General features: G+C 48.1%; 1 protein-coding gene across 4 annotated transcripts in view; it reads left to right on the forward strand.

The window, feature by feature from the left end:
• Positions 1-24,791, forward strand: part of KCNAB1 (potassium voltage-gated channel subfamily A regulatory beta subunit 1) — a 58,248-nt gene extending 33,457 nt beyond the window's left edge. For 2 of the 4 annotated variants that reach the window (XM_062498945.1, XM_062498946.1), the window contains exons 2-14: positions 1,593-1,636; positions 9,949-9,986; positions 11,206-11,285; positions 11,839-11,883; positions 13,163-13,207; positions 13,785-13,828; positions 16,389-16,475; positions 20,577-20,662; positions 21,453-21,573; positions 22,078-22,172; positions 23,083-23,203; positions 24,060-24,148; positions 24,702-24,791. In XM_062498945.1, coding sequence (XP_062354929.1) covers positions 1,593-1,636; positions 9,949-9,986; positions 11,206-11,285; positions 11,839-11,883; positions 13,163-13,207; positions 13,785-13,828; positions 16,389-16,475; positions 20,577-20,662; positions 21,453-21,573; positions 22,078-22,172; positions 23,083-23,203; positions 24,060-24,148; positions 24,702-24,791 — 985 coding nt within the window. The remainder of the gene's footprint in view (positions 1-1,592; positions 1,637-9,948; positions 9,987-11,205; positions 11,286-11,838; positions 11,884-13,162; positions 13,208-13,784; positions 13,829-16,388; positions 16,476-20,576; positions 20,663-21,452; positions 21,574-22,077; positions 22,173-23,082; positions 23,204-24,059; positions 24,149-24,701) is intronic. The other 2 variants (XM_062498948.1, XM_062498949.1) reach the window with 1 other exon arrangement.

The following is a 24,791-nucleotide window of genomic DNA, read 5'->3' on the forward strand; positions in this document are numbered from 1 at the left end:
GGAACACCACAGGGATGCACTCACACTGTGCGTCCAATAAATGTATATATAAATACATTTTTATATATGTATCTATAATACATGTGTGTATATGTAATATATGTGTATACAAATACATTTATATAGGGATGTGTATGGAGAAGATCTGTATTTGCATGTAGATACTGGGAATGTCTGTGTGTGTAGATATAAAAAGGGTTGTAAATAGAGGGTGTGTCCACGAATATATAGATTTAAAGGGTATTTATGTGTGTGCTTATATTAAAGTTTATACATGAAGGATATGTATGTGCAAAGGGGTGTATATAAAATATATGTACGAATATATATAAAGGGTGTATATTTATATGGATAGAAGAGTTCATGGCTGAGCTCCACAGATTTTGAAAAGCAACAAACAGGTCAGTGAGAAATAGGATTAAAAACCCCCTCCCCTATAAAATAACAGGAAGCTGTGTGGGAATGAGCAGCAGCACTTGGCTCTGAGGAGTGTTCTGGCTATGTGCAGAAGGAAGGCAAAAATCCCCATCCCGTGGATCTGGAATCCTGGAATTCCTGCCCTCAGTGCTGCAGCTCTGGGGCTTTGCCTTTGAACCTCCCAAGTGCTGGGGAGGATGGGGCTGTTTTTGTGCTGTTCTGGCCATGCATGGGTTTGGTGGGCAGGGCTCAGCTGTGCTGGCACTCAAAAAAAAAAAAAGAGAGAAAGGGTGGGGAGGGGGGGAGGAAGGAAAAATATAAAAGGAATAAAGAAGAAAAAATAGAACACACACACACACAAAAAAAAAAAAAACAGGTCAGTGCCTGCCCTAGCTGTGCTGTGAGCCTGGGGGCTCGTGGTGCTGGAGCTGCAGCTTTTCAAACAGACCTGCAGGTCAGGTTCCTGTGGCTCCCAGCATCTTCAATTCCCACGAGCAGCACTGAATGTTGTGCAGCAGTGCATGAAAGGGTCCTGGAGGGGTGGGAGGATGGGCACTCCTGCCCCAGGGTCGGGCTGGTTCTGTCCCCCCCACCCCGGGATGCTCCTCAGGGAAATTGTGCTGAAGGAATGAAAACCTGAAATGGGCAGGAAATCCAGAGAGGAAAAATGGTACGAGCTGAAAGCACAGGTCACAACCTGGGGTGTTGTGTCCAACCTTCCCTGACCCTGCCTGAGGGCCAGCAGGGCTTTTTATTTTATTTTGTTTTATTTGGCTTCAAATAACTCACCAGGAGCAGCAGAAAGCACAGGGACTGTTTGAGGTGCTCTGCAGCAGAGGGATGGGCAGTGATTTTTACCTTTTCCAAGGGATGGAACAAGATGGTCCTTCCCACCCAAACTACTCTGGGATGCTGTGGAGGTGCAGGGAGTATTTGTGGCTCCCCAAATGAAGCCGGGTGTGAGGTACAGCTGGATGTAATTTGGTTTATCCCCAGCCCTGAGCACTCGGGGAGGAGCATGGCAGCACAGCCTGGGTGCCCAGATCCCACTGTGGGAGATCTGTCCCTTTTGGAGGAAAACACAGGATTTGGACAAAAGCAGTTTCCCATGGGGTTAAGTTGTGTGTCCCTCAAGAGCTGAACTGCATTTTCTAATTATTTTCTTTTCCTTCCAGAAACCTTGGCAAGTCTGGGCTGAGAGTGTCGTGCTTGGGGTTGGGTGAGTACCTCTGTCCCTTCCCCCAGGGCAGCTGTGGGAGGGTTTGAGGTCCAAAATCCTCTCGTGTCCCCTGCAAGGAAGCCATGGAGTGTCCCCAGGAGCCCCCAGTGCCAGCACCAGCCTGGGCTGGGGCAGAGCTCCCCATCCCCACTCCAGAACCACAGAATTCCTTATCAATGTTTTATCTGCCAATGAGAGGTGGAGGCACCAATTTAGGGGTCTCAAAGAATCACTGAGAAAGGAACCGGCAAACCCAGGCTGAATATAAAATTATAACACTGTAGAGTTTGATGGCGCATTTTATTTTATTGCTACGTAGACAGAGCACACGAAGGAAAATCAAGTTAAAATCAGTCTGCAGTGGTTGAAGTGGGTGCTGGGGGAGACCCTCCCATTGAGTCCTGGGGGTCAGAGCAGCCCCAGTGCCAAACTCAGCCTCAGACTGGATCAGTGCTTTAGGTCTGAAAGCTTTAGCAATGCTCAATCAACACAACAATAGCAGAGCTTAATCAGTTGACTAATTTAACATTTATAAAGTGACTCAATAGGATTTGCTATAAGCACAACAGCAGCTTAATTATGAATCTAAGCTAATTATGAATCTAAGATGGCAACATTCATTCTGCACTTACTCAGAGTATTTAATTCAATTGATGTACCCACAGAGTCTGTAGCAAACGATAAACCTGTGAAGAGGTTCAGGGAAACACTGCTGGCTGTACTCGCAGCCTTTGGCATGCTTGGCTTTAGTCATCAGGAAATTTCCATCCTGGATGTAATTTGGGTTGGTAGTTGCTGGAATTTTCTTTGAGAAACCCAATAATGTTAATATTTAACAATTCTATTATTATTAGGTCAGAGCACCCTGGTCTACTGGGAAGTGTCCCTGCCCAAAAGAAGGGTGGATTGGGATGGGTTGAAGGTCCTTGCAGCCCAAATCATTCCATGATTCTGCGATAATTCTGCTCAGGCTGTTCACACAGGAAAATGAGGCCTCGGGGCAGTTTGCTGGAAAACAGGAGCTTGTTGGAGCACGAGTTGTCAGAGCAGAGGGTGTTTGGGGTGAGCTCAGGGCTCACCTGCCCAGGTGAGCATTGCTGGGAAGGAGGTGCTGCTGCCTTGGGGCAGGAGAGGACCCTGATCCCTGCTCACAGGGAGCTGCCAGCTCCTTCATTCAACGTGCCTTGGGATTTGGTTCTAAACTGGAGGGAATTGTGAAAGTCACCCTGTACCACAGGGTCTGTTCTGCCAAGAGCTCTTCTGGTTAAAATAGCCCCAGCCTTGAGAAGGACTCGTCTTGTCTGTGCAGAGGTTTTATTTCTCAGCCCCACAGCTTCTCCCAAGTGCTGCTGTTGTGGTGGAGGAGAGAAGCCACGGGAAGGAAGGGGAAAAAAACAAAACAGTTTTGCAGAGCTTTTCTTTGATTTCAAGCGGGTGGAACTGCAGCAGCATCTAAATATACTGAGCCTTTGTGAGTGCAGCTGTGCAGGGAGCAGGGGGCTGGGCTGGGCACCTCCTCCTGCTCCAGCACACTGAGCCCTGCCCTGGGTGCAGGGAGAGGGGAGCTGGAAAACCTGAAATCCAGCAATTCCCTGCACTGCACAGGTGTTTCTCCTGCAGCACAGCACCTTTGCTTTTGAATGAATGTTTTGGGTTGGAAGGACGTTAAATCTCATCCTGCTCTCTCTGTGCCATGGCAGGGACACCTCCCACTGTCCCAGGCTGCTCCAACCCCAATGTCCAACTTGGCCTTGGGCACTGCCAGGGATCCAGGGACAGCCACAGCTGCTCTGGGAATTCTATCCCAGCTCCTCCAATTCTTCCAAGGAAGGATTTCTCCCAAAAATCTGATCCAAATCTCCTCTGTTGCAGTTTAAAACCATCGCACCTGTCCCTCTGCAGATCCATCAGGTGTCTGCTCCCAGTGCTGGCTTATCTGACTTTCCTAAATGGTTTCTCTCTTGCAGCTCCCCAAAAGATAAATGTGTTTCCCTGTATTCTCTGCAGCATGAAAACCTAATTTAGGGCTCACTAAAGTTTCTGAAGGCTCAGCAGTCTTCTTCAAAAGCCTTGCAAAATCTCAGCAAGGTGGGATTGCGCTTCATCCTGCGGGATGAAAAAGTGGAGGAGAATGAGAAGTGGGGCAGAAATCAAAGGTGGGAAGGGCTGAGGCAGCAGGGACCCTTTAATGATGTCCTGCTCCTCCTGGCTCACGTGGGAGTGAGCTCCTCTGCCAGGTCCTGATGTGCTGGCAGAGTTTCCCAGGCAGGGATATTTGGGGAGAGCCCCTCAGAGCAGTGGCTGAGCATCACTGCTGAGTTACTGGAGCTCCCGTGGAGCTGGGACTGCTCAGCCAGGCTGAACTTTCCTGGGAGATCCCAGTGCTGATCCTACTCCTGCCTGGGCTGAGCTGTCACCTCCAGGTGAGCCTTTAACTGGGGACCTGCCCTGCCTGACCCTGGGCTGGTGTGGGGCTCTTTCCTCGGTGCTGGATCCAAAACGTGCTTGTGATTCCAGGGGAAAAACAAGATTTTCACCTGCTCCCTGCAGGGTGGACCCTGCCTGTGGATTGTTGAGGCAGCCTCCAGCGAGGTGATGAGCCCTGAGTGCAAGGAGATGAGCAGGACAAAAGCAGCCATCTCCGTCCCTAAATCATGGAGAAAAGGTCACAGCCGCCCGTGAAAACGGTGAGCCCGGAGGGCTCAGGAGCTGCTCTCACCCTTGCTCTTTGCTCTGGGGCTAAAATTTGGCACAGGCAGCCCTGGTCCCTCCGTGCCAGAGCTCCGTGTGGCACCACCAGGGGCTGGCAGATCAGGCTGGGGGCTGAGCCAGGAGCCCTGTGCCCTGTACAGGTGACATTGCTGCTGGCAGTGCCACTGAGCCCTGTGCCCTGTACAGGTGACATTGCTGCTGGCAGTGCCACTGAGCTCTCTGTCCCTGTACAGGTGACATTGCTGCTGGCAGTGCCACTGAGCCCTGTGCCCTGTACAGGTGACATTGCTGCTGGCAGTGCCACTGGGCCCTGTGTCCTGTACAGGTGACATTGCTGCTGGCAGTGCCACTGGGCCCTGTGTCCTGTACAGGTGACATTCCTGCTGGGCTCGGAGCAGGAGGGAAATGGAGCCACAGCCGGGCTTGGGCTGGAATTCCCGGTGCAGTTCAGGATGTCCCGTTGGAAAATCGTTCTTCGGGGGACAGGGTGGAGGGGGGGGGACAAGGGGCAGTCTGGGAGCCCTGGGACAGGGGGTGGCTTTTTAAACCACGAGCTGGGGTCGGTGAGAGAGACCCTGACCTGGAAAAGGGAAAAGGAGCAATTTCAACAAGATCTGTCTTTCTCCAGTGTATTTTTTCTTCCCAGATGAGTGTGTTGGCTGAGGTTGTGAATCATCCTTGGCTGTTGTTTGAAATGCCAAATGTGCCTTGTGCTTTTTTTGCCTTTTTTAAATTTTTTTTTTAAATTTCCATCGGGAGGGGAGTAGCCTCTGCTTTCCCCAAACACACCTGATCCTTTAGAGCTCACCTTGCTGAGCCAAAACTCGCCTCCCTGCCTTGGTTTTGTGATGGCCATGGGGAAAAAAAAAAAGGAAAAAGAAAAAGACCCCTTGGAATCCCCACCCGTGTGCTCCTGTCCCCTGGTGTCCCCCAGCTGGGGCCTGGGAACACAGGGTGGACACAGGTGAACCTCAGGCAGGGCCATCCAGCAGATATTTATTATTTATAAATATAAATATACATATATTGTGTATATTTATACATATTTATATCATTTATACATTATATTTTATATTATTTATATATTGCATATATTTATATTATTTATATGTTATATTTTATATTATTTATATATTTCATGTATTTATACATATTTATATCATTTATACATTATATTTTATATTATTTATATATTGCATATATTTATACATATTTTATATCATTTATACGATATATTTTATATTATTTATATATGTCATATATTTATATTATTTATATGTTATATTTTATATTATTTATATATATCATATATGTATACATATTTTTATATTATTTATACATTATATTTTATATTATTTATATATTACATGTTTATACATATATACATACATATATAATACATATATTTTTATAGATATAAATATATGCATATATTTATATTTATATATCACCAATATTTATTATTAAATTTATTATTTCTTTCTTTCATAGACAGATATATTTTTTCATGATAAAATACATATTTAAAATATGTATTATATTATATGTTATCTCCTATTCTGTCATTCTACAGTATTCACTCTGTATTGCATTTCATTTCTATTTGCTTTTAAACAGATGCGTTCTTTTATTAAATAGCTACCTGTAATTATATTTATTTCCCCCCGTGTTTTAGCACATTTATTCCTGGCGCTGAAAGAGCTTTTTGTCCTCACGGGGGGCGCCGTGAGCTCTCTGCGTGCTGCCCTCCCCGTGCCCCGAGCGCGTTGGCACCCAGCGGGACGGGCTGTGTGCCGGGAGGTGAATTTTGTCAGGATGTGGTTCCCGTTTGGTTCCCATTTATTTCCCGTTTGGTTCCCGTTTATTTCCCGTTTATTTCCCGTTTGGTTCCCGTTTGGTTCCCGTTTGGTTCCCGTTTATTTCCCGTTTATTTCCCGTTTGGTTCCCGTTTATTTCCCGTTTGGTTCCCGTTTGGTTCCCGTTTGGTTCCCGTTTATTTCCCGTTTGGTTCCCGTTTGGTTCCCGTTTGGTTCCCGTTTGGTTCCCGTTTGGTTCCCGTTTATTTCCCGTTTGGTTCCCGTTTGGTTCCCGTTTATTTCCCATTTGGTTCCCGTTTGGTTCCCATTTATTTCCCGTTTGGTTCCCGTTTGGTTCCTATTTACTTTCAATGTTTTATTTCCTGTTTATTTCCTGTTTATTTCCCATTTAATTTTAATGTTTTATTTATTTTTATTTACTTTTATTTATTTTTATTTATTTCTTATTTATTTATTTATTTATTTATTTATTATTTCCCATTTATTTTCCATTTATTTCCCATTTAATTTTAATGGGTTTTTTTCCTATTTATTTCCTGTTTATTTCCTGTTTATTTCCCATTTAATTTTAATGTTTTTATTTATTTATATTTATTTTTATTTATTTCCCATTTATTTTTAATGTTTTATTTTCCTTCCCATTTCTTTCCTTCCCATTTCTTTCCTTCCCATTTCTTTCCTTCCCATTTCTTTCCTTCCCATTTCTTTCCTTCCCATTTCTTTCCTTCCCATTTCTTTCCTTCCCATTTCTTTCCTTCCCATTTCTTTCCTTCCCATTTCTTTCCTTCCCATTTCTTTCCTTCCCATTTCTTTCCTTCCCATTTCTTTCCTTCCCATTTCTTTCCTTCCCATTTCTTTCCTTCCCATTTCTTTCCTTCCCATTTCTTTCCTTCCCATTTCTTTCCTTCCCATTTCTTTCCTTCCCATTTCTTTCCTTCCCATTTCTTTCCTTCCCATTTCTTTCCTTCCCATTTCTTTCCTTCCCATTTCTTTCCTTCCCATTTCTTTCCTTCCCATTTCTTTCCTTCCCATTTCTTTCCTTCCCATTTCTTTCCTTCCCATTTCTTTCCTTCCCATTTCTTTCCTTCCCATTTCATTTTAATGTTTTATTTTTATTTGTTTCGTATTTATTATTTCCTATTTATTATTTCTTATTTATTTCCTACTTATTTCCTATTTAATTTTAATGTTTTATTTTATTTTTATTTATTTCTATTTATTTACTATTTGATTTTAATTATTTCTATCTATTTACAATTTAATTTTAGTAATTTTATTTATTTCTATTTAAAATTTATTTTTATTAATTTTTCTTATTTATTTCTATTTGTTTTAAATTTATTTTTAGTAATTTTATTTTTTTTAATTTATTTTTAGTAATTTTCTTATTTTTAGTTTTTAAATTAATTTTCTTATTTTTATTTAAAATTTATTTTATTAATTTATTTCTTATTTATTTTTAATTTTTTTTATTTTTAAAATGATTTTATTTTTATTGTTTATTTTATTTTTAATATTTTATTTTCTTTTTATTTTCTTTTTATTTTCTTTTTATTTTCTTTTTATTTTCTTTTTATTTTCTTTTTATTTTCTTTTTTTATTCTTATTTTTATTTTTTGATTTTATTTTGATTTTATTTTTTATTTTTTTCTTTTTATTTTATTCTTATTTTTTATTTTATTTTGATTTTATTTTTGTATTTTATTTTAATGTATAGTAGAAATACAGTATTAGATTATTGGTTTTTCACAAATATTAAAGTGAATGCTGTGTGTATCATGTTGGAAAACTTCACTGTATGAGTACAGTTTCGTTTAGCTCTGCTGTTAACAAAACTTAGTAATAGCAGTGTGATAAATATGTTTTTTTTGGACTATGATATGGTGATATAAAAAGCTTTTGTTCATGAAACTAACTCAGAGAATGGTGAAAAATAATCAGGAAATTGTTCACGTTCTTGGATTATCCTGAGTTAATGAAGACGGCAGTGCCAGACCCCAGAACCAGGGAATGAACTGCTTGGGCTCCATCGTAAGGGAGTGTGTGACAGGACGGAGCCACGAGGAGAAATAAAAAACATTGATCTGCAGGAGGGAGGAATTCAAAGAAATGTTTCTGAATGATGCATGGGGCTCTGTGAATATGCAAAGAGCTGATGAATGTAAGGGGTGTCTCCAAAACACCAGCGGTGCTCTGGGCTGAAGGCCAAGCACCTGGCACTTGTAACTGTTAAATATAAATATAAATATAAATATAAATATAAATATAAATATAAATATAAATATAAATATAAATATAAATATAAATATAAATATATAAAAATATATATAATTAAATATACAGAAATAGAAATTAAATAGAAATAGAAATAGAAATTAAATATAATTAAATAGAAATAGAAATTAAATATAAATAGAAATTAAATATAAACATCTGTACATATATCAATATAAAATATTGATATGAATATAACTATAAATATAACTATAACTATAAATATAAATATAAATATAAATATAAATATAAATATAAATATAAGTGTGCATATATCAATATAAAATATTGATACGAATATAACTATAAATATATATATATATCTTAATATTATATATATATACATTTTTTCTTTTTTGTCTCTTAGCGTCTTTTATTAAACTTTCAAAAATCTACGTGGAAAGGGAACATCATTTTTCACAGGAGTGAGGGCAGAGCAGCAGGGGTGTCTGAGCAGGCTCCCAGTGGGATCTGCTGCTTCCTCAGCTCCCTGCTGCCTGTTCTCCTTAGGAAATTTGTATTCCTAAAATAAAGATACACGCCACCTCTGTAGCTAGGAAATGATGTTCCTGTAGGAATTCCTTGGGCTTGCACCAGCTGACCTTTAAAGGCCCCTTCTAACCCAAATTAAATCCATAAAAACTGGATTTCATGATCCAGTTATATCCACGCACTGCTTCCACCACAGGATATTTTAATTTTTTTGGTTGTTTTTTTAAGCAATGATCATAAGGTAATGCCCCAAGTTTTCCTAATAATAGACCAGAGTCAGCAACTGAGCCTAAACTGCAGCAGCTTTAGGAGGCAACCTGGAGAAAGCACAGCCTGCCCCTGGGCTCTGCTGGCACTGGACATTGGCTTCGTGGAGAAGTTCCCAAGGAAAAATCACTTTGGGTTGGAAATCTGAAATCTGTCCTGCCAGAAGAAATATTTCTCTTTTTTATGTCTATTAAAAAAAAAAAAAAAAAAAAAAAAAAAGTCTAATTTTGACTTTCAGGATGCTAAATGCTGAAGTACATATTTAAGGAGACTTTCATTCCCCAAATGATGCGTTGTGGCAGCATCACAAATTTTTTTCCGATTTGTCAAATTGCAGGTTTGGAAAAGGAATTCTGGTTTGGAAAGAGTTTCAGATTCCAGGCCTGGCAGCGTCCCAGGCCAGGTTGGACGCTGGGGTTTGGAGCAGCCTGGGACGGCGGGAGGCGTCACCGCGGCAGGGCTGGCACTGGGATGGGATTTAAGATCTTTTCCAAGCCAAAGCGTTCCCCGATTTGAATCCGGCTCTGTCCTTGGGCGCCACAGCCCGCGCCGGGTGCTGGTCCCTGTGCCAGATCCCCCCGCACGCCCTGCCCTGTCCTGGGGCTCTGCTGGGGCTGCGCCACCCCCTGAGCCACTTCTCCCTGGAACCCATTTCATCCCTACGACAGTGTCGCTGAAATCTCATTTTTGATGTCTAAACCCTCTCGTAGTAACAGGTTATTTTCATTTATTTTTTTTTTTTTTTTCCAGGGACCTGGGTCACTTTTGGAGGTCAGATCTCAGATGAGGTGAGTGCATGGGACAAACCCCGCTCTGGGACATTTTTAAATGAAATTGTGGCTCCTGACACCTTCCCGCACATAGAGACAGCGGCAAGTCACTACCCAGAGCTCTGCCAGAACCCCCCAGTGAACGTGACATTTCCAGAGCTGGCTCTCATAAAGCCCATCCACCCCTCGGGGCCATCTCCTGTCCCTTGCAGCGTCCCCTCCTTCCCAGGGGCGGTGGCACCGCTCCCACCGTGGAAATTGGGAGCTATTTTTGTGTAATGGACAACAGTCAGAAATACAGGCAGGGGCTGGGCTTACAAAGGTGATTTGTTTTTGACATAACAAGCTGAAACAAAGGGAAAGGAGCTCGTGTTTCCTCCGTGCTTTTCCCTGGAGCAGATGGCTCCTGATCCCAGGGAATCATCCCTGGAGCTCTGGGCTGCACGTGGGCTCCTCTCCAGCCAGGTGCCACAGATGTGAGCGCCCCAGGGAGAGCAGCTGCCTGCCCCCAGGATGTGGAATAACCCCAAAACAACTCTGGCATGAGGAAAAGAGCCCAGGAGCCTGAATTCAAAAGGGTTTTCCTTTAAATTCCCTGGGACTTTGATGGGATCGCCGCTTCTCCTGGTGGATCCCCAGCCCTGGTCCTGTCCCAGGGCACTGTGGGATGTTCCGATGGCCACTCAGCCTTGTTTTGGTGATCACTTTGTGCTCTGGCTCTCCAGCTCTCCTTGCTCACAGTAATTCCATTTAAAGTGCCATGCCTGGAAAAGCAGGACAGGAGCACAGCGCTGTCCTGGAGGGCTGCCCTCCCTCGGGATGCTAAGCCAGAGCTTTCAGCCCCTTGGGGTGCAGCAGGAGCCCCAGGACTGCTCTGGAGCTCCCACAAAATAACCTTTAGGCATTCCCGTACCCCGGGAGAGCTGCAGGACAAGCTGGCAGGCAGCCGAAAGAACATTAAACCCCTCTATTCTGCGTTAAACTCCGTAGATTCGCAGAGTATCTCCTGTAACCCTATTAAATTCTTGGCTGCCTTCCTGCTGGAAAGCTCCTGTGAGAGGAGAAGAATTCCTGCCAGGCTGGGTCCAGGGGGAGCTGATGTGAATCCGCATTTTGGTGTCTCTCCCTCCCGTGTCGGGGTATCCCAGCCCCCCTGGCTGCGCTGACCTGCTGTGGGATGTTTCCCTGCTGGCTGGGGATGCCATTTTCAGCCCTCAGCTGTCCCCCTGTCCCCCAGGTGGCCGAGCAGCTGATGACCATCGCCTACGAGAGCGGAGTGAACCTGTTCGACACAGCCGAGGTGTACGCGGCCGGAAAGTGAGTGCCCACCTCCCTGCCAGGACCTGCCTTCCCTGGGCTCTGGGAAAGCCCCCGGATCCCCTGTAAACCTTTGCGTGTGGAGCATTCCTCAGATAAACCCGAATAAATCGGCGCCGAGGCTCTGGTACCCAGCAGAGGCTGGAGTGCAGAGCTTGTGCCACTTGCTGTTGGCACAGGGAGAAAAAGATCCCGAATAAATGAAAAGTCAGAGCAGATATTAATGGTGATGGATGGCCAGGGGCCGTGAGAGCTCCAGGCGTGGATCGCAGAGGGGATGGAGAGCTCAGCTGCTCTGTGGGATGGGGGAACGTGGAACGTCCTCGGTGCCAAATGTTGCTGGGGTGGGTCACAGGGTGAGAGCTGGGCTGGGATGGGGGGCCCTGCTGAGGGAGCAGCACAGGCTCAGGCAGGAGGGGATTGGGAAGGGGCTCGGGGCTCTGTGATGGATGGGATCTGTCCCAGACGGGGTCCCTGGCACCTGGGCTGGGCTGGGTGGTGGCCGTGGCACTGAGCATCCCCTGCCTCCCTCACACCGGCTGTTCCTGCACAGGGCAGAGGTGATCCTGGGGAACATCCTGAAGAAGAAGGGCTGGAGGTACAGTATGACATTCCCTGCCCCCCCCCCCCTTGGCTCGTGGCAATCCCTTGGGGTTTGAAGAATTCCCGTGCTGGGTGCTGCTGGCCTGGGCAGCTCCGTGCAGGTCCCACAGGAGCAGCCAGACCTTCCCAGGGCCAAGGGAAAGGGCTCCCCTGGGATTTGGGGTGTGCGCAGGGGCTGTGAGCACCCTCTGGGGTCACCCTGGCTCAGTGTCCATCCCTCTCTATGGGGTGTTGGAGGATGGCTGTTGGCATTTACCCCTGCTGGGAATGCTGTGCATTAGGGATGCAAAGCTGTGAGGAGCCTTCATCTCCTGGGATGGAGCCCGGGAGGAGATGACACCTCATTTAAGTGATGCACATTAGCATATGTTGTGGAGTTTTATGAGATTTGCATAATCTTTAAAGCCTCCCATGTGTGTGTCCTAGGCAGGTTCAGCTGAAGGGGGGTGGGGGGGGGGTTCTAGCAGGGCTCTCTCCAAACCCAGCATCCCTGTCTAGGGAATTAGAGGGTGATTGATTATTGGGTAAGAAATATTCTGGATGATGTGGAGGAAAGAAAAATCAAGTCCAGTAAAAGCTGGGGAAATTGTGTTGTACTTGTCTGGTTATGCAGCAAGGTAGCTGGAGGATAATAAATCTTTGATTTAATATCATATAGGAGTTTACAGATTAATTCAGATGTATCACACTCGAGTTTGATAACTCTGGGAATGCTGCATGGCAGTGAGAAGCACGGGGCATGGATGGCAGGAGGGAATAGTGCTGCAGCCCTTGGTGAAAGGTCTGGGTGTTGCTTACTCAGTAATTAAAAATATTTGGGGGGTTTGGTTGCTTCACTTGGATTACCTTTGGTTTCTGTGCCAGTGTCCAACCCAAACTCTCCATGACTCCACTGCATTCCATTTTCTTGTGCCCTGGCTATTTATGAGCATATTTTACCAAAACACCTCCATCTCCAAGGAGCTAAAGCTGGGGTCCCCTGTGCTGCTTACGCCCCGTGGAGAGGCACAGCTCCCTGTGCACAGCGGGGCCATTCCCTAAGGCAGGTGGGAGCTCCTGGGCTCTCAGTGACTGCCCAAATTCACTCCATTTCCAGGGAATTCAACACTGGAGTTGATGTCTCCTCAACATTTTGCAGCTGCTCTTTCCTGTTTCAGCATTCCCAGCAGAAATCCTGCTCCCAGGTTTTAATAATAATAACAACAGTAATAGTGAAATTAGTATTATTAGCATTGATCTTTAAAATTATATTATTTTCCCTGTTCTTTTTGCAGGAGGTCCAGTTTGGTGATAACCACAAAGCTGTACTGGGGTGGCAAGTAAGTGTGACAGTCTCTTGTCCTGGTGCTTGCTGCCCCAGCCCTACAGCCAGGGGAGGATAATTGCTACTGCCACTGTATTTCTGTTTATTTTGCCAAGCGTTCTAAGGAGTTGGAGTTAACCTGGAGAGGAGAAAACTCCAGGGACAGCTCAGAGCCCCTTGCAGAGCCTAAAGGGGCTCCAGGAGAGCTGGAGAGAGACTGGGGATAAAGGATGGAGGGACAGGACAAAGGGAATGGCTTCACCTGGAGAGAGGGCAGGGACGGATGGGATTTTGGGCAGGAATTGTTCCCTGGGAGCGTTGGGAGGGGCTGGGATGGAATTCCCAGGGCAGCTGTGGCTGTCTCTGTCTCCTGACAGTGCCTGGGGCCAGGCTGGCTGGAGCTTGGAGCAGCCTGGGACAGTGGCAGGTGTCCCTGCCATGGCAGGGCTGGCACTGGCTGAGGTTTAAGGTCCCTTCCAACACAACCAGTCTGGGATCCTGTAATTTTGGGGGTGTTCAGAGCACAGATCAGTGCCCCCGAGCTGTTGGCATCTCTGGCATCTCCCAGCTGCGTTCCTGTTTTTCCCTTGCAGAGCTGAGACGGAGAGAGGCCTTTCCAGAAAACACATCATTGAAGGTACCAGGGCGTGGGCTCTGCCCATGGGGTGGGGAGGACCCAGCTGGGTCCAGGGCAGAGCTGTGATGAGCTGGAGCTGTTTGATCCCCTGCTCCCTGTGCCAGTCCCACGCGGGGCGATTCCCAAACTTGTCTGTGAAGTGCCCAGAATGTACCAGAAAAGGATAATTTTGGCTCCCCTCAAAGAATCTGAGTGAATGTGCTGCAGTGACAGCCCCCTGCATCCCCTGGGGCTGGCTGGGTTTCGGGAGCTCCCTGCACACCCCCAGCCCTGCCCCACATGGGGCCAGAGGTGCTCGGGCTGCCTTTGGAGCTGGGAGGGATGAGGATGAGGATGAGGATGTGGACGTGGTGTCAGCCTGCAGAAATAGCCTCTGGAGGGCTGCCAGCCCCAGCTGGCACAGCTGAGGTTTGCTCCTGGCGCAGCTCCTCCTCAGGTGCTGGGTTCTGCTGCCCATCCCCTCACCTGCCACGCGCTGCCTTTCTCATCCCTGGGGTTATTCGCCCCAAATCCCTGCTCCTCTTTTCTTCCCCCTGCTTTGTTTTGTCCTTCTGGATGTGTTACTGCAGGGGAGCGGGGACACCGTGCTCTGCTCACCCCCTTGCTGGTGTCTGCAGGGCTGTACCAGAGCTGGCTCTGCCTGCCAGGCCAGGCTCTGGGCATGGCTGCAGGACAGAGGGACACAGGGACAGCAGTGCCCAGGAGGAGCAGGCTCGTTATTGGGGAGCTGAGGATCACATCCAGGAGCAGCAGTGTCACCTGGGACCTTGTCCCTGAGACAGGAGCCAGCCTGGGCTGGGGCAGGAGCATCCTGCAGCTCCAGGGCTGCTCCCGGGCAGCAGCACAGAGCCCAGGGCTGTTCTCTGCCTGGGCAAGCCAGCCTGGCCTTGGGGAATGCTGTGGAGGGGCATGCCAGGGCTGGCCAGCTCCCAGCAGGGCAGTGCCAGCTCCCAGCAGGGCAGTGCCAGCTCCTGGGAGGACTTGTCCCCACCTCCTCCCGCCAGGACAGACCCTGGGGATGTGCAGAACCTGGGGAACTCACAGATTAAATCCTCTGGGTTGGGCTCCGTGGAGGAGCCCAGGGCAGCAGCTCTTCCTTTCTGGAAAATCTGACCCCCAAGGCAGAGCCCAGGTCAGGTGGGATGAGTGTGGGGGACAGCAGCCCCTCCCTGGGGTGCAGGTTTGCCTCTTCCCATCCTCCTCCTTCCTGCTCCTGGCAGGTTTTATCCAGGATTACCCTGGAGAGTTTTATCTTGGAGTGTTTGCGGGATCCAGACACATCGGGATGTGACTTTCCCAGCAAGGTGACACTGGAGAAAGTTTTTCTTATAGCAACATTTGGTTGCATTTTGATCTGAATAAACCGCAGTGAGGTGGTGGCACTAAAGGTGCTCGGAGAGGTGGCAGATGTGTCACAGGCACTCCAAACCCATCCATTTCCATTTCTTGTGGAGCTACTTTGTGAAATGACAGAAAAGCACTGGCGGGAGTTGGAATAAATTTAACAGAACACCCAGCAAACAGCGTTAAGGTCAATGAGAGATATTTTATATTTATATATATATATATATGTATTTATATGTGTGTGCGTGAGAGAAGAGGATTTTTAACAGTTATTTCCTACAAATCTTCCCAAGAACAAAATGTTTTTATCAATGTTCATGAAGAATGAGTCAAAATAGGGCAGGCTGAAAATGTTTGCTGAATTTTGAGCTGGATAAAATGCCCATCCTCTGCTCGCCCTCTCTCACACACTCATACATGGATATATAAAAATATCTGTAGGGGTTTGATGCCATCTCCCATCAAATCCTCACAGGAAGGCTCTCAAAACCTGGACATTTATGGTCCGAGCTGCAAAGGGCTTTGGCTTGCTCTGCCAAGCTCCCTCTGCAGTGCAGGTGGGCACAGCTCACCCTGACAAGGTGAAGCCCTCCCTGATGCTTTACCTGTTCTCCATTACCAGTGGCACCAGTCGACCCCAGTGCCACCATCCTGCCCTCTGGGATTGTCCTGGAATGTCCCCCTGGGGCCTGGAGCTGGGACTGCAGCACAAAATTTAAAAAAAAAAGCACAAAACTGGAGCTGGGACTGGAGCTCTGGGACAAAATTCAGATTGAATTAACTGCAAGCAGGAGCAGGGCTCTGGAGCAGTCCCTGGCAGCTGCCTCTGCCAGGCTGGCACGGCCACGCTGGGTCCCCAGGGGCTGGTCAGCACAAATCCTGGGAGTTCTCAACTAAAGCACAGTCCTGTGGAAGAAGGGGCTCTGTGGCCAGGCTGGTGCTGCCTTCTTCAGATGGTGGGACATCATTGTTTAGCATCCCTCTCATATCCTAAGTGGTTATTTTTATTTTTATTTTTTTATTCTTTTTATTTTTTTAATTTGTATGCTTATATTTGTATTTTATATATTTATATTTATATTTATGTTATTTATATTTATATTATTTCTATTCCTATTTATATTTCTGTACACCAAGCTGTATGTGAGCCCGTTCTGGCTCTGCTCCGTGCCTCCCTCTGACCCTGCCTGTCCTTGTCTCTGCTTTCCCATTCCAGGGCTGAAGGCTTCTCTCCAGAGGCTGCAGCTGGAATATGTGGACGTGGTCTTTGCCAACCGGCCCGACAACAACACCCCCATGGAAGGTTGGTGGGAGCTGCAGGCCAAGGTTTTAACGTGCCTGAGCCTGGCTTAAGGGCTTAGACTGAGGAGGGCAGGAAATGGAAAACAATTTGTAATGAAGTGTTCGGGTGGGGCAGTTTCTCTGTGAAATATCTCATTTGTGAGATATTGGGTGAAAGGTGTCCCTGCCCATGGCAGAGGGTTGCAATTAGCTGTCCTTTTCTTTAGATCCCTCCCAACCTATTTAAGGTTTCAGTGTTTACCCTGCCACGACGTGAATTTGTATGTTTTGGAAGGAAATTGAAGTTTCCTTTATGTCCGAAGAGTGGAGCGTTTCCTTTAGGTGATTCCTTCAGGCGAAGCAGAGTTGTGGTTGGATTTAAGGCAGGTACCCGTGGCAAACACCGTGGATCTACCATGGATACCCCGGGAGCATGGGGGATGGTCCCTGGAAACCAAACAGAGCTGGAGCTCCATCTCCACGCCGGCAGTGCTGATCCCATTCCTTGCTGAACACGGGGCTGTGCCACCCGTGGGGGCCACCCGGCGCAGGTCTGGGATTTTTGGAGCAGTGCAGCTGCCCCAGGAGCTGCTGGGCTCAGGGGAGAGGCTGTGCTGTGTCTGGGGGAGCGGGGGGCTCCGCGCTCACGCCTGAGCGGTGTGGACAGGCTCCGGGTGCCCGCAGCGCGGCCGATCCCACGTTCCCAGTGCCACACGTCCCGCTGGCAGCGCCAGGCACAGGCGGTGGGACTCGAGCAGGGTGAAAGAAAGGACATTTCTGTTGTGAATGGCGTGCTGGAGATACTTCCCATCTTCTTCCTGCCTTTTTTTATGGATCACCTACTAAGCCACTTCCATCCCAGAGCATCTGCTGGGCCATCTGTCAGTGCTGCCTTCCCGAGCTGCTCCATCCTGCTCAGCACCACACACGCCTCAGCCTCTCCCACAGGGGAATCGTGGAGAGCTTTGGCTTGGAAGGCACCTCAAACCTCATCCCAACCCCCATCCCATCCCAAACCCCATCCCATCCCACGGCACGGATACCTCCCGCTGTCCCAGGCTGCTCCAAGCCGCAATGTCCAACCTGGCCTGGCACAATTCCAGGGATCCAGGGGAGCCACTCCTGAAGGAGAAGGTGACCTTCAAATGTTCCCTGCTCGTGGCAGCACCTGTGGGTCCTGTTGGAGCAGCCAGCACGTGGTGTGCAGGGGGACACAAATTGGCCAAAGCCTGGAATGGTTCTGTTTGTTCTCCCTGCTCGTGGGGCTTCTCCCCCATCCCTCGGATCCTCCCTCTGCTGCCAAGTGCCCGTGGGCACCTTTCACAGGTCCTGCTGTGCCCCCAGCCAGAGCAGATCCCTGCTCTCCCCAGGCTGTCCAGGCTCTGTTCCTGCCCTGGGGAAGGGAGCACATGAGCATTCCTTGGGAATTTCTGTGCTGTCTTGGGCCTCAGGGCACCTGGCAAAGCTGCTTAACCTGAACCCCAGAAATGTGTTTAATGTTCTTAAAGGTCTCCGAGCAAATTAAAAGAGTTTTGCACTGTAAAAGCGATGAGTGTCGGAGCTGGGGATGAGCTCATTGCAGGTGGGTCTGGCTGTGTCCCCCAAGCCCAGAGCTGGGCTGGGATCCTCCAGGCAGGGATGGGGGCTGCCCACCCTCATGGGACCCTCTCAGCCATGTGTGGGGTGTCCCTGCCATCCTCTGCCACCACCCGGCCCTGCCTCAGGGACCTTGGGACAGGTGATGGGAAGGATTTGTCCTCTCCAGAATTCCCGTGTGCTTCGTGCCTCATTGCTTAGGCTGAAGATCTCATCCCCCAGCTGTGCAAACAGATGCTTTTTCTTCATCCCAAGGGGCTTTTCCAGAAGTGCAGCTGGAGAGGAGGGTCCCTGGTGTGTCCCCATTGTCACAGAGCCAGGTGCCCACAGCATATCCAGCCAGCCACAGCCCTGGCATGAGGCTGGCAAGGTGATGTTTCTACCAGGGAACTTTCAGCTACTTCAAATTTATTATTGTTATAATGCCAGGGGTTGTTATTTGGGATTTGAAGCATTGATTTATATTAAAAAAAAAAATCTCCTGCTCTAAAGTGCTGCCATTTGGGCATCCAGCTGGCAGGACAAGAGATCCGGGCATGTGCTCTTCCCAAATCCCATTGCTGTCCTCTGGCTCTCTAAACAGGAACATATATATGTGTATATTTATATACATTTTCTGAGTCGACTTGGGGATTTGGTTTTTTTCTTTTTTTTGTTGTTGCTGGTTTTTTTTTATTTTTTTTAAGGAGTAGAGGCTGGAGAAATGAAAACAACCACGGGCTGAGATGTGTAAGAGGCGTGTGACGAAATGTTTTTCAGAATTCTGAAATGGTGGCAGGGCAAAAATAGAAAACTAAACCCAGGGAGAAGCTGCTGAGGAGGGAGGGAGGAAGGGAAGGATCACTTACAGGCTTAGACTGATGGTTCTAGGAAATTAAAAACAATTTTAGATTAAATATTTAGATGGGGCAATTTGAAATTGCTCATCAGTTGTATTCTGGAGCCCTGGTCAGGTAAAAGGTGTCCCTGCCCTTAGTAGGGGATTGGAAAAACATGATCTTTAAAGTCCTTTACAACCCCAACCAGTCTTTGATTCTATATTTACACTTCACTGAAAGGAATTGATATTTTTTCAGCAAGAACTGGAAGTTTCCTTTACACCCCAGTGCTGGCTTTAACGCTGTCTGGGCTTTTTATTTCCTTTGCCTCGTTCCCTGGGATGAAGTGGATTAGTGTTTGGGTTTATGGCAGGTCTGTGTGTCAAACGAATCCCAGCCCTGCAGGTTCTAAATGGAGCTGCCTGTCAGTGCCTGCCCGAGGATTCCCAGCTTGGCACCGAGCTCCTGCTTTTCCCCTGCCACAAGTAGGATGAGGATGCTGCCATGGAACAGGCAGCAGTGCCTGGAGCCCTGATCCCAGTGGGAGCAGAGGGGTCTTCTGGGCACTGCAGGCTCCAGGGCAGCCCCTCCAGAGGGATTTGGGGTGCCCAGAGTTGCTGGGGCAGTGTCAGCTCCTTGGCTCTCCCATGGCAAGAGCCCACGGAGGTGTGGCAGTGCCTGCTGGCCATGAGGTGCCCCAGCACAGCAGTGCCCTAGAACAGTTTTATTTCCCTTCTCAGACTGAATTTAGCTCATTTTTCCCATTTTGTGGGCAGTGGTTGTGTCTGTGCTGCAGCCCTGTCAGAAACAGGGTTTTATCACCACAGCCAGGTTTTGGCTCGTGGCTGCTCCTGGGGACAGGGCAGGGATGGATGGGATATTGGGAAGGAATTCCTGGCTGGGCTGGAATTCCCAGAGCAGCTGTGCCTGCCCCTGGATCCCTGGTAGTGCCCAAGGCCAGGTTGGACATTGGGGCTGGGGCAGTGGAAGGTGTCCCTGCACATGGCAGGGGTGGCACTGGGTGAGCTTTAACATCCCTTCCAACCCAAACCAGTCTGGGATTCTATTAAACTGAAGTCCACGAGGGGTTTTTTCACCCCCAGGCAGGCAGGGAGGTCTGAGGGGTGAAATCCAAGATCCTGTCCTGGTGTGTGTAGCCTTGCAAGCTTCCACACCCTGGAGAACAACGAGGACCCTGGCACTGCTGTGCTGGCTTGTGCAGAGGTGACACCCCTGGAGCAAGGTCCAATCATCCATTCTTGCAGCTTTGTCCCCATTATTGCTGCTAAAAAGAGGCATACCCAGATACGTGCTTTCAGGCAGCAAATTTTAAAAAAGAAAAGCAAAAGAAAAAAAACAAACAAAAACCCCCACAGAATTTATTTTGAAGTTTATTTTTCCACTGTGCCGCCCTCTTGTGTTCCGTTCTGAAAGAAGTGTTCTCCTAAGGCCGTGGTAGGCAAGAGCCAGGTGGGAAAAGCAGTTTTTAAAAAGCAATTTTTAACCAACTGCAGGGGCAATCTCTTGGTGCTTGCACTGAAGATGCTTTCCCTGCCCCAGGTGGGCAGGAGAGCCCAGCAGGAGCAGTGCTCAGCACTGTGTTTGTGGTGTTTGGAGGTGGATTTGGTGCTGGAAACGTGGCCTCTGGGCACTGCTCACGCTCTTTTTTTTTTCTTTTTTTTTTCTTTTTTCTTTTTGCTGTCCTCCAGAAATCGTGCGGGCGATGACGCACGTGATCAACCAGGGCATGGCCATGTACTGGGGCACGTCCCGCTGGAGTGCCATGGAGATCATGGTAAGGGCTGCCAGGAGCCAAAATCCTGACATCAATCCAGAGCTCATCCACAAACACCACGGGTTTATGTCCAAAAAGGAGACATGGGAGTCCTGTAACCTCATTCAAACAAAGGGAGAGACCGCGGGGCATTCCCTTGGGGTCTCTCAAATCTTTGGGGGGTGAAACCTCCCTTTTTATCCTAATTTCCCTCTCTCTTTCCCCGTGGGCTGAGGTACTTGAGAGGCACAGAATTCCCAGAACCCTGATACCTGAGATTCCCCTCTAACCCTCCCTTTTAATTTTTAATTCTTATGGAATTCATGGTTTCTCCCCCATTGTTTCTTTCATCTTTCAATATCCAATTTCATTTCTCAGCAGATCTCCAGTTTGTTTGCCAGGGGAGCCCTGGGCACGTAGAGTTCCACTCCAGCCACTGCTTCCAGCCCACCCCACTCAAAAACCTGTCCCAGAATGAGCCTGGTGCTAGCTAGGAGAGGGTGGGCTGACGTTTGGGGGTTCAGGTGGTTTATTTGGGTTTGTGTTATTTCGTGTTTGACTGGAATCAGGTCTTTGAGTCTGATTTCAGCCTAGCCCATGGAAGGGGATGGAATGAGATAGATTTTAATGTCCCAAACCAGGCTGTGGCTCCAGGAGATGCCAGCATTGCAGCATCCTGCTGGTCCCCTTGCCAAGGGACAGCAAGTCTTGCCTTGGCCGCCTCCTGCACGCTCAGGGAACATGGCCTGGTGTGTCCTGCAGGACATTTCCATCTCCTGAAGTGTTTTCTCCATGGGTTTCTCCTCTGCAGGAAGCCTACTCCGTGGCCAGGCAGTTTAACATGATCCCGCCTGTGTGTGAGCAGGCTGAGTATCATCTCTTCCAAAGGGAGAAGGTGGAGGTGCAGCTGCCAGAATTGTATCACAAAATCGGTGAGTCTGAGGCAGCCCTGCCTTCTGCCTGGGGCATTCCCAGGAAGAAATGGAAAGTAGGATGGCCTGGGGCTCCAGGGGTGACCAGGGACAAAGCCAAGTCTCTGTCTAGTGACCTATAAGAAGAAACAGCTTATTGTGCCTCTGATGAAGAAGTATTGCTTAATATTGTATAATTATTAATATTAAGATAATAATATCTATAATTATGATGTAGACATTAATTATAATTATTAATAACTAAAGTATATTAATAAACATAGCAAGTATTAATTGGCTTGCCTGCTCCTTACTCTCTGAGATTCATATGGCCCATTAAATAAAAGAAATCCTGAACAGCCTTAAGGGAAACAGCAGCATCTTCCTGGAGGAGCAACTGAGTGGCAACAGAAACAAGCAGCGATTGGATTGCTTCTGGTTTAGTTTTTAACTGAAAGGTATATTTTTGCTACAACTCTGATTTGTGCACTCCCCTGAAATGCCCTTTTTGTGTTCCCTCTGCAGGGGTGGGAGCAATGACGTGGTCTCCCCTGGCCTGTGGGATCATCTCAGGGAAATATGGCAACGGGGTCCCTGAAAGCTCAAGGGCTTCACTCAAGGTATTTATTTCTGGTGCATGTTTGAGTTGTGCTGCTTTAGCCCGGACGGGAGAATAACAAAGGGGAAAAGGCTCCCTGGTGAGAAGGCAGGGATGGAGCAGCTCGGTTTCTCTGGCAACCACGCTCCAAAGAGCAGGAGAATCTGGGTTAGGATGAGCTGAGGTTCCCCACGCAGGGAGCTGAGGGCTGGGGGGGTTTTGGGGCAGGTTTGGGGGATGCTGGATGATGTCCCCACCCTGCGCTGAGGGCAGTACCACGAGCCAGGGGCTCTGTGGTGCTCCAGGCTCCTTGCTGATGTTAATCCTGGGATTACTGAGGTTGGAAAAGACCTCCAAGGTCACAGAGTCTGACCATGGATGGATGCAGCTTTGCTGCCATTTCCAGCCCCCTGAACCACAGAGGGCCCAGAGACTTGGACACAGTTTCCCTGGGTACCAGCCCAGGCCATGGGGGTGCTCAGCCCCCCAGCATCCCTCCTGTGATCCCAGCATCCCTCCAGACACCCCCCAGGCCAAGGACAAGCCCACTGAAGACCCATGGGCTGCTCAGAGCTGCCCTCTCTACCAGGCTTGGGCACCACAACTTGGTTTCTCCATAATTATCCTGATTTTATTCTTACCAGGGGTTATGGGGTCCAAAGAGAAAACCGGAGAGAGTCCAGGTTCTGGAGTGAGAGTAAAACCAGAGAGTTGAGGACAAGAAGAGCCATTCTGGTCCTGCCCTCATTGCTTTGGGTAGCCAAGCTTTGTGTCACTTTGTGTCACTCAGCCTCTGCGACCTTCTGGGCTGGACGTGGCTTTTGAAGCGCTGCTATTTATATGCATTTATAGATTATAATTATAAACTGCCTTAAACTCCCCGTTTTGGAGGATGAAAGCTGACGGGCTGACGTGCTGTGATTGCTCTGCAGTGCTACCAGTGGCTGAAGGAGAAGATCATCAGCGAGGAGGGCAGGAAGCAGCAGGGGAAGCTGAAGGACCTGTCCCCCATCGCAGAGCGCCTGGGCTGCACGCTGCCACAGCTGGCTGTTGGTGGGTCCCTGCCCAGCTGGGACTGCCCTGTCCCTCCTCGGGGCTCAGGGGTGCCTTGGGAAAGGCTGACACACAAAACGTGCTGTCATTCTGTCATGGTTTGCTTCCAGGCTTCTGGCTAGAGATGTGCTTGTTATTTAAAATGCGTAAAGAATGATTGATCCTGGAGCGGTTTGGTTTAGAAAGGAATTTTAAAGCATGTTTTGTTCCAGCTCTTTGCCATGGGAAGGGATAATTTCCACTAGCCCAGGTTGCTCCAAACCCCCCCAGCCTGGCCTGGGACACTGACAGGGATCCAGGGGCAACCGCAGCTTCTCTAGACAACAATTAATTAAAACAGGATTGTTTCCAGCAGCAGCACCAGGGTGTGACTGACAGGGTCAGAGTGTCTTGGGCATCCCCATCCCTGTTTCTCTGGACATTCCCTCCCCCTGTGAAGCCAGCACCTTTGGGCTGCTGGGCTGGCAGACAAGAGAATGCTGTTCAAAATGAGTTTTGGGTTTTTTTTCTAATAATCATCTTTATGCTGCTGAGAGCTGAGACTGGAAAATAACACGTGTGTCAGAAACGTGATCCCTGGTTCAACATCCCAGCAGTGAACCCTTGTGACAGGGAAAAACCAAACCCCACAATCAGAAGTGCTGGGGCAGGGACCAGGCTCAGGTGTGATCCTGGGAGAGCTGTGGGGTTTGATATTTGATCTTTGTGTCTTCTTCCTGGCAGCGCCAGAGGAGCAAAGTTGACACAAATAATGTGATTATTTTCCAGCAGAGGCAGGGGCTGTGTCAAACATCAGGGACTGGATCAGGCCCTGTGAGCCCAAGTGTGTTCCTGACCCCTTGTGCTTTATTCCCAGCATGGTGCCTGAGGAATGAGGGGGTGAGCTCTGTCCTCCTGGGATCCTCCAACCCCGAGCAGCTGATCGAGAACCTCGGAGCCATCCAGGTGAGTGCAGGGGGCTGGCACCACCAGACCTCAGCACCTTCCTTCTCCTACTATGGGGAGAACACTGGGATTTTGTCTCTCAGCTCCATTAACCAGGCCCATCCCTGGTGCCACCATGGCTTGGCACCATTTGGGGTCACTGCAGACGTACCCAGTGACACGAGGGTGGCATCAGCAGCTTTCATGTACCTGAAAATGCAAGTGATTCCAGGACGTGTTGTGACAGATTCTGTGCTGTCACATGTCACCTGTTCCCACCTTAATTATTCCCTGCTGTTTTTCCCTAATCAGAGCTTTTTCTTCCTCTGCTGTCCTTGCCACCAGCTCGTGTCCCACTGCAGCCAAGCAAAATTCCACACAGAAAGCTGAGAGGCTTTGCTGTTATTCTCTCACTGAGTAAAGATACTCCAGTGGTTTTTCCTTTGGGGGACAAAGTTATTAGATGAATGCTTAATATCTGTCACACAAAAACCCCAGAGGAAATGTACTTGGATAAAAATCTAGGTTTCATTTTGGAACTGTCTCGATTGAACATAGCTTTCTTCCACCCCAGGTCCTTCCAAAGATGACATCCCATATTGTAAATGAAATAGATAATATCCTGGGCAACAAGCCCTACAGCAAGAAGGACTACAGATCCTAA

This window comes from Cinclus cinclus, chromosome 10, assembly GCF_963662255.1.
Source record: "Cinclus cinclus chromosome 10, bCinCin1.1, whole genome shotgun sequence".
Classification (NCBI taxonomy): Eukaryota; Metazoa; Chordata; class Aves; order Passeriformes; family Cinclidae; genus Cinclus; species Cinclus cinclus.